This window comes from Dama dama, chromosome 20 (genome assembly GCF_033118175.1).
Source record: "Dama dama isolate Ldn47 chromosome 20, ASM3311817v1, whole genome shotgun sequence".
In the NCBI taxonomy this organism is placed as follows: domain Eukaryota; kingdom Metazoa; phylum Chordata; class Mammalia; order Artiodactyla; family Cervidae; genus Dama; species Dama dama.
Window position 1 is genome coordinate 28270936 of NC_083700.1, and position 12571 is coordinate 28283506.

At 43.0% G+C, this 12571-nt stretch overlaps 1 protein-coding gene across 8 annotated transcripts in view; it reads right to left on the reverse strand.

Moving 5' to 3' along the window:
- The window catches only part of SLC22A15 (solute carrier family 22 member 15), a 98405-nt gene that overhangs the window by 47541 nt on the left and 38293 nt on the right, over positions 1-12571 (reverse strand). For 6 of the 8 annotated variants that reach the window (XR_009689050.1, XR_009689051.1, XR_009689052.1 and 3 more), the window contains exons 3-4: positions 1691-1823; positions 880-1044 (exon numbers count right to left, since the gene is read on the reverse strand). Coding sequence is in view for 4 of the 8 variants with exons in the window: in XM_061121070.1 (XP_060977053.1) it covers positions 880-1044; positions 1691-1823 (298 nt within the window). In the remaining 4 variants the exon portion in view is untranslated. Of the gene's footprint in view, positions 1-879; positions 1045-1690; positions 1824-9328; positions 9447-12571 lie in introns of all 8 variants that reach the window. The other 2 variants (XM_061121071.1, XM_061121072.1) reach the window with 1 other exon arrangement.

The following is a 12571-nucleotide window of genomic DNA, read 5'->3' on the forward strand; positions in this document are numbered from 1 at the left end:
AGATGCGAAGCTTGGTTGCTGGTACATAACAGATGCTCAGCAAATGGTAGCTGGCACTCTCTCACCTAATCCTCATGCAGACACATTTCTACAGTTGTACAATCAACTTGTTCCCATATTAGTACAAGAACATCTATAGTACTCAATAACTTTTAAATGAATGGAAAGCAAAACAAAGTTCTCACTGCAAACCTATAGTCCACAAAGTAGAATCTTTGTGCAATCGCCCTCCCAAGACATTAAGTCAAAGATGCTTTTAAAACCATTCATAGTTCTTGAGAAGATGATGGGATGGTTAAAAATAATACAGAACATGGCCTCCATTTGGAAACTTAAACATCACTAAAGAAATACTACAAGAGTACTACCTGCTGATTTGAAGAGAACATTAAAAAGGTCTATGAGACAAAGATTTAATAAAATACAATACCAAGGCACTGAGAAAAGAGTTTCTAGTATTTCCTCTGCACTATTTTTCACTTTATGGTAAAAAGCAGTTAACGAATACCTTCAGGCAATCTGTGAGTTTAGGGACAAGGTCACTATCTGTAGGCCCCAGGGGAGACTACCAATAGGGGAATAGAAATAAAATGACTAACGACTCATTCAAGGCCACACAGAACTCAGGAAAGGAAATCTAGGGATTTCCCTGGCAGTCCCATGATGAAGACTATGCTTCCAAGGCAGGGGATGCAGGTTGGATCCCTGCTCGGGGAACTAAGAGCCCATGTGGTCAAAAAATTTAAAAAAAAAAAAAAAAGGCCAGAAAGAAAGAAAGCAAATCTAGTATTTGGATAGAGCACCTCCAGTCTAGCTGGTTCCGGCATAGATCTCTGGAGCCCCTCCCCATCTCCAAGTCTGCGGGGATTGAAGCAGTACCTGCGAGTGCCCAGTAGGCGGTGCCCACACATTCGTTCAGCAGGACAAAGGCCACCAGCGACATCCCTCCATTCATCATGCCCACCAGGAAGCGAGTTATTGCAAAGAACTCATATGAGGGGGAAAAGCCATTTGCAATAGCAAACAAGATGTCAAGAGCAAAACCTAGAAAGAGAAGAACAGTATGCAATAGTCCAGAGGCAAAACACACTTGATGAATGTAATATATGTGTTAATTTGTAAAGATAAATCTTTGTGAATTTAAATTTTCTAAGCTATGGTTTGTTTTTTTTAAAAAATCAGTTTCTCTTAAAGATTATCAAGAAAAACTGAGGTTTTCTTTGTTACAAGTTGATTTCTGTCCTCATGTGCAGTTTTCAACTATTTCCAATAATGCTGAAAATTGAAAAATCCTAGCTTGTGCTCAGCTTGTCAAATGGACGATGCTGAGTCCTATGGAGCTCATCTGAAATGAATCAACAAACAAGATATAAGTAAAAGGATATAAGGAAATGGATCTAGCAAACTGCCTCAATCTTTGTTCTCCTCAGAAACATGGCATGAATTAAAATTCACAGATTGTAGAAGGCACCACTAGGAAATGCTTATAATGCAAATACCTGGCCTTCCTCAGGTATGTTTTAAAATGCTTGGCCAGAAGCACTTGGCCTCTCACCAGTGAAATAAAAATCAGTTCTGGGTCCACACGGCAATTCCCTGAGAAACTTAAGGAAATGGTCTCCTTACTATTTCTCTGGGAACCTTAGGAAAATAACTTCTCTTATTCAGTTCATGAATACTAACAGATTACCTGTGAGATAGACTTTTTTCCTTCCGAAGCGATCAGAGAGTTGACCAAAAGTGATAACTCCCACAAACACACCACTGAAGAAAAAAGAGCTTGCTGCGCTCACTTTGTAAGATCTGTTGGCAATTAAAAACCACTAGAGGAAGAAAAAAACAAAGGGGAGACATTTAAGTCACAGAAAAGATGGATGGATGGAGTTAGCTATTTAAAAAAAGCATATGTACAACAGAAACTTGTATACTAGAATTTCTCCACTGCATTACCATTGCTAACCAGAATTCAACAGAACATCCATCCAGGACAACACCCAAGGAGATTCTGTCTTCAGAAACCCCAGAAACTGTTACTGCAATGTGCTCCCACAGTAGTCTACAAACACCCTGTTACAGCACTGAACACAGTACAGTATGTAACAGCTAATCACTCACCCATCTGTTGACTATGGCCTTCACTCCAAGTCCCTGCATTTCCAGACAGGAAGAGCTGTATGCCATTAGTTTCCATTTCTCTGACACCTAACTTACTATATGACATATATGAGGCCAAAAATGAACGGCCCTTTTCTCCAATAAATTAATGGATTTTAAATCCCTTGAGTATTTTCCTTGAAAAACTATACACACAATAACAATTTGATTGGGCTTCCCAGGTGGCTCAGTGCTAAGGAATCCTGCAGTGCAGAAGACTTGAGTTTGATCCCTAGGTCAGAAAGATTCCCCAGAGGAGGAACTGGTAATACACTCTAATATTCTTGCCTGGGAAATCCCATGGGCAGAGGAGACTGGTGTAGTCCACAGGGTTGCGAAGAGTTGGACATGACTTCACAATTAAATAAAAACAAAACATATGATGCAGTGATTCTGAGTATATATACAAAAGAACTGAAAGCAGGGATTCAAACAGGTATTTGTGTGCTAAAGTTCATAGCAGCATTAGTTACAACACCCAAAAGGTGGAATGAACCCTAATGTCCATTCACAGATGAACAGATAAACAAAATGTGGTATATACATCCAATGGAATATTATGCAGCCTTAAAAAGGAATGAAATTCTAGCAAGCTACAACATGGATGAACTCTGACCTTATGCTAAGTGAAACAAACAGACAAAAAGAAAAAATATCGTATGATTCCATTTACGAGTGTGACACTGCAATTTATAATAAGAAATATATATTTGGTTTTCAACCATTGTTCCTATAACGTAGCTCTTGAAGCCCTTGTAATTTCCTATGTAAGAATTACAGGGGTATCCTTTAAAAAAAGAAGACTTTGTATACTATATTGGGGTAGAGCCAATTAACAATGTTGTGTTAATTTCAAGTGAAGAGTGAAGGGACTCAGTCACATATGTACATGTACCTATTCCCCTCCCGTCCAGGCTGTCATGTAACACCAAACAGCTCCACGTGCCGTACAGTAGGTTCCTTTTGGTTACCCATTTTAAACACAGCCGTGTGCACACGTCCATCCCAAACTCCCTAACTTTCCCCTCAGGGGGTATATTTTCTTATAAGATTTATTTTTCCAGTTCCTGAAAAAGCTTCAGAGCAATAAAGCTGAAACAGGTGTCTTTTATTATTTATAACAAGCCCCTTTCAATGACACTGAGCTTATTATGTTACTGAGGTGACTTTTGGAAAGCCTCATAGATGGGGTGGAGAAGGCAATGGCACCCCACTCCAGTACTCTTGCCTGGAAAATCCCATGGACGGAGGAGCCTGGTGGGCTGCAGTCCATGGGGTCGCAAAGAGTCGGACACGAACGAGCGACTTCCCTTTCACTTTTCACTTTCACGCATTGGAGAAGGAAACAGCAACCCACTCCAGTGTTCTTGCCTGGAGAATCCCAGGGACGGGGGAGCCTGGTGGGCTGCCGTCTATGGGGTCGCACAGAGTCGGACACGACTGAAGCGACTTAGCAGCAGCAGCACAGACGGGGGCTGGTTGTCAGGGGAGCCAACCATGTACACAGAGGGTTGGAACTTTCAGCCCCTCCCTACAGGCCTCTGGGCAGGGGAGAGCGATTGGAGGTTGAATCAACTGCCAAAGGCTTAATCAATCATGCCTTCATAATGAAGCTGCCAAAAAATCCAAAAAGATGTGGTTTGGAGAGCGTCCAGGTCACTGAACCTGTGCTGGTACTAGGAGGGCAGTTGAGCTCTGAGGGCATGGAAGCTCTGTTCCCTTCCATCCATCTACACCGCGCCCTGTGCACCTCTTCCACCTGGCTGCTTTGGAGTTACAGCTTTTTATAATAAATCAGTAATCTAGTAAATAAAACGTTTGAGTTCCGTGAAATTCTCTAGCAAATTAATCCAACCAAAGGAGGAGGTCAGAGGACCCTCGGATTTACAATCAGCTTATCAGAAGCACAGGAAACAGCCTGAACTTGTGACTGGTGTCTGAAGGGGGCAGTGGGGGCAATCCTGTGGGATGGAACCTTGACCTGTGGGACCTGATGTCAACTCAGATAGACGGTATCAGACCTGAACCAAACTGTAGTACACCATGCTGGTATGGCAGAACAGCCTGATGTGAGCCCCGCCCTGCCCCCAACTCCCACCCACACGTATCTGTTGGCAGAAGTGTCTGAAGGGAAGCAGCTGCCAGCAGAGGAGACACTGGAGGAGTGTTTTTCCTTCGCCTAGTCAAATCCCCAGAGACAAAGTAGCACAGTGGTTACCAGGGGCTGGGAGAATGAGGAGTTACCTGTTGGTGTGGGATAACAACAGAGTTGTTGAGGTGGATAGTGGTGATGTTTGCACAAGGATGTGAATGTATTTAATGTCCCTGTACTGTACCCTTTAAAATGACCCTTTATGCTATGTATGTTTTATCACAATAAAAAATAATCCCTGGAGTACTGTGTGTGTTAGTTGTTCAGTTGTATCTGACTCTTTGTTACCTATGGACTGTAGCCCCCCAGGCTCCTCGGTCCATGGGATTTCCCAGGCAAGAATACTGGAGAGGGTTGCCATTCCCTTCCCCAGGGGATCTTTCCAACCCAGGGATTGAACCTGGGTCTCCTGCATTGCAGGCAGATTCTTTACCATTAGGGAAACTTACAAGCTCAAAGAGAAAGTAATCACCTTCTACTTAAAATGCCATTATCTTTAGACCTAGGTAGTGACATTACGTGACCTTTGCTTACAGAGATGAAAGCCAACCTGTGTCTCAGATGTGACCTCAGAGAACCAAGAGACTGCTCATCTCTCCCCTCCACAGCCCCTTTCCTGGGCTCAGCAAAGACAAGTTTAAGAAAGACCCTTTTCGAAAACTTGCATGGAGACACCCCTTACTTGTCCCTTATCTATCCTTCAAACTGCTCCTATCCCATGCTTTGACAACCTGTCGTTATGGCCCAAAGTATATCTAACTTCTTTCCTTCTCTTGTATTTCCTGCAAGACCAGATGGATAAAGATCTTGACAAGACATCTTTAGGCAACAACAACACACACAAACATTTAGGCACTGGAAAATAAACAAGGATGAAGCCCCTCACTAATGCTGTGCTTTTCTACTTCTGAGTTCTTCTATCCTTCACATGCAGTTCTTAACAAGATTAATTAACTATTTTCCTAGCCCTTCATGGATTAGAAACAATAGCCTAGGGTGCTACTGCCCTTAAAAATAGTAATCAGGCAGTTACTGCTCTTGGTGGCAGTCGTAATTTAAGTCAGAGAGTGATGGAAGCTCTATGACCAAAAACTGAACTATACGCCAGGTTTTTTTCCATCTCAGTATTTAATAAGTATTTGATTAGTTTCTACTAGAGGTTAATAAAATTATTCTAAACACTGGGAATAGTTTCCCTAGTGGCTCAGATGGTAAAGCGTCTGTCTGCAATGCAGAAGACTGGGGTTCGATCCCTGGGTTAGGAAGATTGCCTGGAGAAGGAAATGGCAGCCCACTCCAGTATTCTTGCCTAGAAAAGCCCATGGACCGCAGAGCCTGGTGACTACCATCCATGGGGTCACAAAGAGTCGGACACAACTGAGTGGCTTCACTTCACTTCCCTTCAAACACTGGGAATACAGATGCAAATGAGCTAGACTTGTCCCTGCCCTCATGGAGTGTAAGTTCTAGTAGAGTGAGACATTAAACAAGTAAACATATAGGGACAGACTGGAAGAAAAATCTCTTTAAATAAGGTATCCAGGAAGGCTTCTCTGGAGAGGTGACATTTGTGACCTGAATGATGAGGAAGTGATCAACACCGAAAAGCTGTTTGGGGAACATGAGGGTAAGTGCAATGGCCATAAGGTCCTTGAAGACACGCCACAGTGCCTTTTGCAGGGTGGGATGTAATGAGACCAGAGAGCTGGGCAGGCATCAGGTCATGCAGGCCCTTGAGTCACAGTAAGGAGCTGGGATTTCAGTCCCGTGCACAGGGAAGACATTCCATTCCTGGACTTACGTTTCTAAAGCTCAGCATTCACACTTCAAGAATGCAACACAACAGGGAAAAGTGGGAGCAGGGAACCTCCTACAATAGTCCAGGAGATGATGTGGGCTTGGATGGAAGCAAGAGTGATGGATCTACATGAATCACAAGGACGTGGGCGGGATCTTGAAGGCAGAACTGGCAGGACTTGCTGATGAATGAGATGCGGAGCGGGGAGGAGAGAAAGGGAGAGTGAAGGATTTAACCCAGGCTGTTAACTGTAGCCATTCAGTAGATGGTGGTGACATTTTTTAAATTTTTATTTTTTTATATTGAGGATATATATTTTTTAAATTAGAGGACAACTGCTTTACAGAGCTGGGTTAGTTTCTACTGTACCACAATGCGAATCAGCTGTAAGTATACATACATCCCCTCTCTCCTGAGCCTCCCTCCACTCCCATCCCACCCCTCGAGGTCCTACAGAGCGCAGAGCTGAGCTCCCTGTGTTACAGAGCACCTTCCCACTAGCTGTGTTTTGCACACGGCAGTGTATACATGTCAGTGCGACTCTCTCAGTTCGTCCCACCTTCTTCCCCCACTATGTCCACAAGTCCGTTCTCTACATCTGTGCCTCTTCTCCTGTCCTGCAATAGGTTTATCAGTACCATATATGTGTGTTAATATACAGTATTTGTTTTTCTCTGACTTACTTCACTCTGTATAACAGAGTCTAGGTTCATCTACATCACTATTAAATGACCCAATTCATTTCTTTTGTGGCTGAGTAATATTCCATTGTATATATGTGGTGGTGACATTGTGTGGTAGAGGAAGCTGCAAAAGGGTTATCAGGTACATAGTGGGGAAGTAAGAGTTCTGTTTAGACACATTTTGAGGATGAGATGGAGATTGAGATGCCTATAAAAACATTCATACTGAAATGCTCATCAAGCATTTGGATGTGTCTTGAGCTCAAGGGAGAGGAAATGAGAGCTTATGAAAACAGAGATGAAGGAGGAGGCGCAGGACAGGAGCCCAGTACACGTCCACGTTTGGTGGCTGAGTAGAAGAGAACTACCACAGAAAACTCACTGCTGGTAGGGGGTCAGCGGAGAAGGCAATGCCAACCCACTCCAGTGCTCTTGCCTGGAAAATCCCATGGACAGAGGAGCCTGGTAGTCTGCAGTCCATGGGGTTGCAAAGAGTCGGACACGACTGAGCAACTTCACATTCACTTTTCACTTTCATGCATTGGAGAAGGAAATGGCAACCCACTTCAGTGTTCTTGCCTGGAAAATCTCAGGGACGGTGGAGCCTGGTGGGCTGCCGTCTATGGGGTCGCACAGAGTCGGACACGACTGAAGCGACTTAGCAGCAGCAGCAGGGGGTCAGAGAGAGCAAGAAACAGAGGGGAGGGTGGTGTCATAATCACTACAAGAAGAGATGTGATTGAAGGAGGAAGCGGGTAATCAAGTATATCCAATTATGCTTTAGAGGTCAAGTTAAGATGAGGACAGAGGTGTACAGTTATATTTGGAAACAAAATGGACACTTAAAAAACAGCAATTTCAGTAGAGTGCTAATGGCAGCTGGGTTGGAGAAGGTTGAAGAACTGGACAAGCTTAAGGAACTGCAGGCAACAGATGTACACAGAATGGGTTCCATAAGTTTTGCTGTGAAGAAGAGTAAGGAAACAGGACAGTATTTGGACAGGGAGGTGGGGATCAGAGATAACTGACATGTGTGCGCATTAATGAGAGACAGTAGAGAAGATATCCTTGTAGGAAAGTACTTGGAAAAGCAAGAAGGAAGGGGCTTGAAGGTACAAAGTAGAGAGGGTATGCTCAGTCATGTCTGACTCTTTGTGACCCCATGGACTATAGCCCACAAGGTCCTCTGTCCGTGAGATGCTCCAGGCATGAAAACTGGAGTGGGTTGCCATGCCCTCCTCCAGGGATCTTCCAGACCCAGGGATGGAACCCACATCTCTTCATGTCTCCTGCACTGGCAGGCAGGTTCTTTCCCACTGGCGCCACCTTCAGGAGAAACAAACCTGGAGAAGCAAACGGAAGGGTCCTGAGTGCACAAAGTAGAGAAGGGAGCCTCTCACAGACGTGAGGGACTTCCGTGCAAACGGGAGGAAGACAGAACGTGGATTCAGAAGCAGGCAGTAAAGGGACCTTGCTGGATTGCTTCAGTTCTTCTTCACTGAAATCTCAAGTGAGGTTGATGGTTGAAGGGAGTGTGAGCGGAAGGGGAGCTTAAAGTTTAAGGAGGAAGAAGACAGGCCCTTCTCAAAAGGGGACATGGCCCATTCAAAGGAAATGTCACAGGGCACGGTGACTGCACACTTGAGTTCTGTACTTACTCACTCTGTGCAGAGAAGGTGGGGAGGAGTCAGGGGTTTCCCAGGAGTACTACATAGGGAAGGAGGCACCAGGAAGTTGTGGGCATTTGCAAAGGAGTGTTCACTGTAGTAACAAAACCGATGCTGAGAAAAGGAAGACATAGGGGGATGGTGGGTGGTGAAACAATGTCCCACCTGCAGGAAATCCCCTACTTCTTTAACTCCTCTGAACTTTCCATTCTCGCTCTTACTGAACTTTGACTGTTTACAGAGGAAATTCACTCACTCAACCAGGTCCATTTTCCTTTTTATCCAAGGACCTGAGAACCTGAGATGCGAGCAGATAACCAAACTCCAAAATCATCAGCTTGTCTGAAGACCACATCATTAGACTGTAACCTACTAGCTTTCTGGGGCAGAAAATCTAGCCTGCTTTGAAACAGCCACTCTTCCTTTCTCTCATAGAAATAGAATGCTTAGCTGGGCATATGGCTCCCCAGAATAAAGGCTAAATTTCCCAATCTCCCTGACAATCAGGATGGCCACACTATCAAGTTCTGCACAATGAACATAATTGGAAGCATCACGCGGCTGTGTCCAGGAAATGGTCTCAAGAGATGGCTGATCTGTCCTCTCTCCCTTCTTTATTTCCACTAATCTACTTAGAATGTCTATTTGAAAGCTAGATCTCTAAAAAAACAAATGTAGGGTTATCATATTATCCCACAATCCCACTCGTGGGTATATATCTGGAGAAAACCATAATTTGAAAAGACACGTGTACCGCAGTGTTCACTGCAGCACTATTTACAGTAACCAAGACAGGGAAGCAACCTAAATGTCCATCGACAGATGAACAGATAAAGGAGAGGCGTCATATAAATACAACGGAATATTACTCAACCATAAAAAAGAATGACGTAATGTCATCTGCAGCAACATGGATGGGCCCAGAGATTATCACACCAAGTGAAGTAAGCCAACAAAGACAAATACCGTATGATGTCATTTATATGTGGAATCTGAAAGAAAAAAGAGAGATACAAATGAATTTATTTACAAAACAGAAATAGATTCACAGACATAGAAAACAAACTTATGGTAACCAAAGGGGAAGAAGAAAGCATTAGTTGCTCAGTCGTGCCCAACTCTTTGCAACTCCATGGATTGCAGCCTGCCAGGCTCCTCTGTCCATGGGATTTTCCAGGCAAAAATACTGGAGTAGGTTGCTATGCCCCTTTCCAGGGGATCTTTCTGATCCATGGATAAAACCCGGGTCTCCCACATTGTAGGCAGATTCTTTACTGTTTGAGCTGCCAGGAAAGGGGGAGGGATAAATTAGGAAGATGGGACTAACATATATACACTGCTGTATCTAGAACAGATAACCAAGGACCCACTGTATGACACAGGGAATGCTTATATATATTATAGTTATTTTGTTATAACTATAAGGGAAAGTAATCTAAAAATGTTCTTCCTCACCCGGAGATCAAATCCATGTCTCTTATGCCTCCTACATTGGCAGGGGGTTCTTTACCACTAGCACCACCTAGAAAGCCCATATATATACGTGTATATATAAAACTGAATCACTGTGCGGTATATTCCTGAAACTAACACAACAGTGTAAATCAACTATAATTAAAAAATTAAAGATAGAAAAGGTAATGTGTCTATGTAAAAAAGAAGAAAAAGAAAGGAAAGCTGGGGCTCTACCTGAGTCCATGATGAAGAGGGTCGCATGTGAGTGATGGTAAAGTCAAAGGCTGAATCCCTGACCACACTGCGGTAGAGCCCAGGCACCGCATGTTTTTAAGTTCTCCAGATGATTCTCACAGGCAAGAATAGGTTAAGAATACCCTAACCCCCTCCTCTGGACCATGTCATCCTCAACAACAGCATCACCTCTAAAATCTTGATTATGCACATTCCACTCTCAGACCACCATTCCCCAGACTCCCACCCACTTCCTCCAGGGCTCCTACTCCAAATATCATTCAACCTCTTCAAGACCTCCAGTTAACCAGATACTTCAGGAAGCATGGCCTGAGTGGTCAAAAAAATTAAGTGATGCTAAGAAACTGATTTAAGGATCTGTAAGGAATGAGTAAATACATTTTAAACTTCACATAAAATAGATTACAAGTTTTGGAATTTGAAGGAGAAATTCTGTTTTGTGAAAAATTAATTTATTTTGAATATGGATAGTTCTCAACTTACAAGGAATGCATAGGGGGACAATTTTCAGGTTGAAAAATGAATCGAATATTAAATATCAGGTTGGTTTATTAGAGAAGAAAGGGCTGTATTTGTCACAGGGGTATATCCCTTCTCTTACAATGGACAATAGAAAACAAGTGCAATCAGGTCTTGTTAACACCCCGGAGTTCAAACTCGTGCTTTTATGTCTTTCATATGCTCGATGTTTGTTTTGGTGCTCTCATGCCTTTAAAATCTGGCCTGCAAGTTTAGCTTTGATTATCCTGCACTTCAATTCTGCTGTTCTGTTTACATGGCCAAGAGGTTCAGACTTGCATTGATCAGTTTTACGTTTAATCAGTAAGGAGAGACCAACATGGCTGCTCCATCACCAACTATCCTGTGAACCACATTTGCAGAACTTCTCAAACTCATCAAAAAGGCTGTAATACTAACCTTCCAGCCACTGGACAGCTATCAGATTGGATGGCAGTTTTAGGAAGACATGGCCCAAGGGATGTTTCACCAGCAAATTTCAAATTCTAATTCTCAGGCTGCTAGTTCTAAGTGTCAAAGTAATTTCTTGTAATTTTTCTTCAGGTCAATGCCGGCTGGGCTAATGCATCTTCCTACATCTCTGGAAAACAGTTAAGAACTGATAGAAAAATTGAAAAGCACTGCCAGATTTTTAAAAAGCAAATTAGAGAATGTGACAACTGGAACCTGGGAGACCCCACTGACAAATCTAGGGGAACTAGGGATGGCTGACTCAGGAATACCAAGTCAAGTGCTTAGGAAAATGTGTTTACAAGTCAGTTTTCCACATTCCCTGTCCCCTGAACTTATGCAATTTTGGTTTGAATGTTTTGTCCTGTTTTCAATATTAAAAACTTTCCAAATATAGTTTACATGCTTATCACATACCTACTATATAATCTAAAGAGTTTTATTTTGTCAAAGCGCAGACAAAATACACTGGGAGAGTGATCCCCACAGTATTTGAGAAAATTTATCAGGAGATGACCTATTTTCACAGTTTTGTTTATTTACTTGCTTTTGGCCATGCCAGGTCTTTGCTGCCGTGCCGTCTCTCTCCAGCTGTGGAGGGTGGGGGCGCTTTTCAGTTGCGATGCTCGGGTTTCTCACTGTGCTGGCTGCCCCAGTGGAGCAGCGGCTCCGGCATGCCCGGGCTTCAGCAGCTGCGGCGGTGCCCCGGGAGTTGTGGCTCCTGGGCTCTAGGGCACGGGCTCAGGACTGTGGCACACGGGCTTAGCCGCTCTATGGCATGCAGGATCTTCCCAGATCAGGGATGGAACCCGTGTTTCCTACACTGGCAGGTGGATTCTTTACCACTGAGCCACAAAAGAAGCCCTTACAGTTTTAGAAAGAGGTCACCCACCAAGTTAGACTAAATTACCCACCAAGTTAGACTAAATTACTAAATAATTTTCTTGCCCTTTGGCCAATACTTAGCACCAAGGCAAAACCCAAACCAGGGTATCAGAAATTAAATGCTAAGAAACCTAAATATGATGACTGTGACAGTCTTGAAAAATGTGTTCTTTATGCGGCTTTAAATTTTAAAAGTCATAAATTTATAAGTCACTCAAACCCTTAATTGGCTAGAGATTATAAGTGATGACTCTCCTCTCATTTTTAATGACAAGCCAAATTCTAAAGCTACAGAATATTCCTTTCTATACTAATTCATTTCAAATTGAAAAATCACTTGCAAATTGAAAAGGCAGGAAATCTACTTTTCTTTTCTCATACAGAAAAGAATGTAAAATTAACATATTTTCAGTTCATCAGTTTGACCTATCTATTTTCATTTCATAACCAACATCTGTATTTCTATTCATATGCTTACCACAATCACTGTATTGAGTTCTTAAGTTAATAATACTGTGTTCTTAAGCTAATAACACTGCATTTTCAGAAAGGA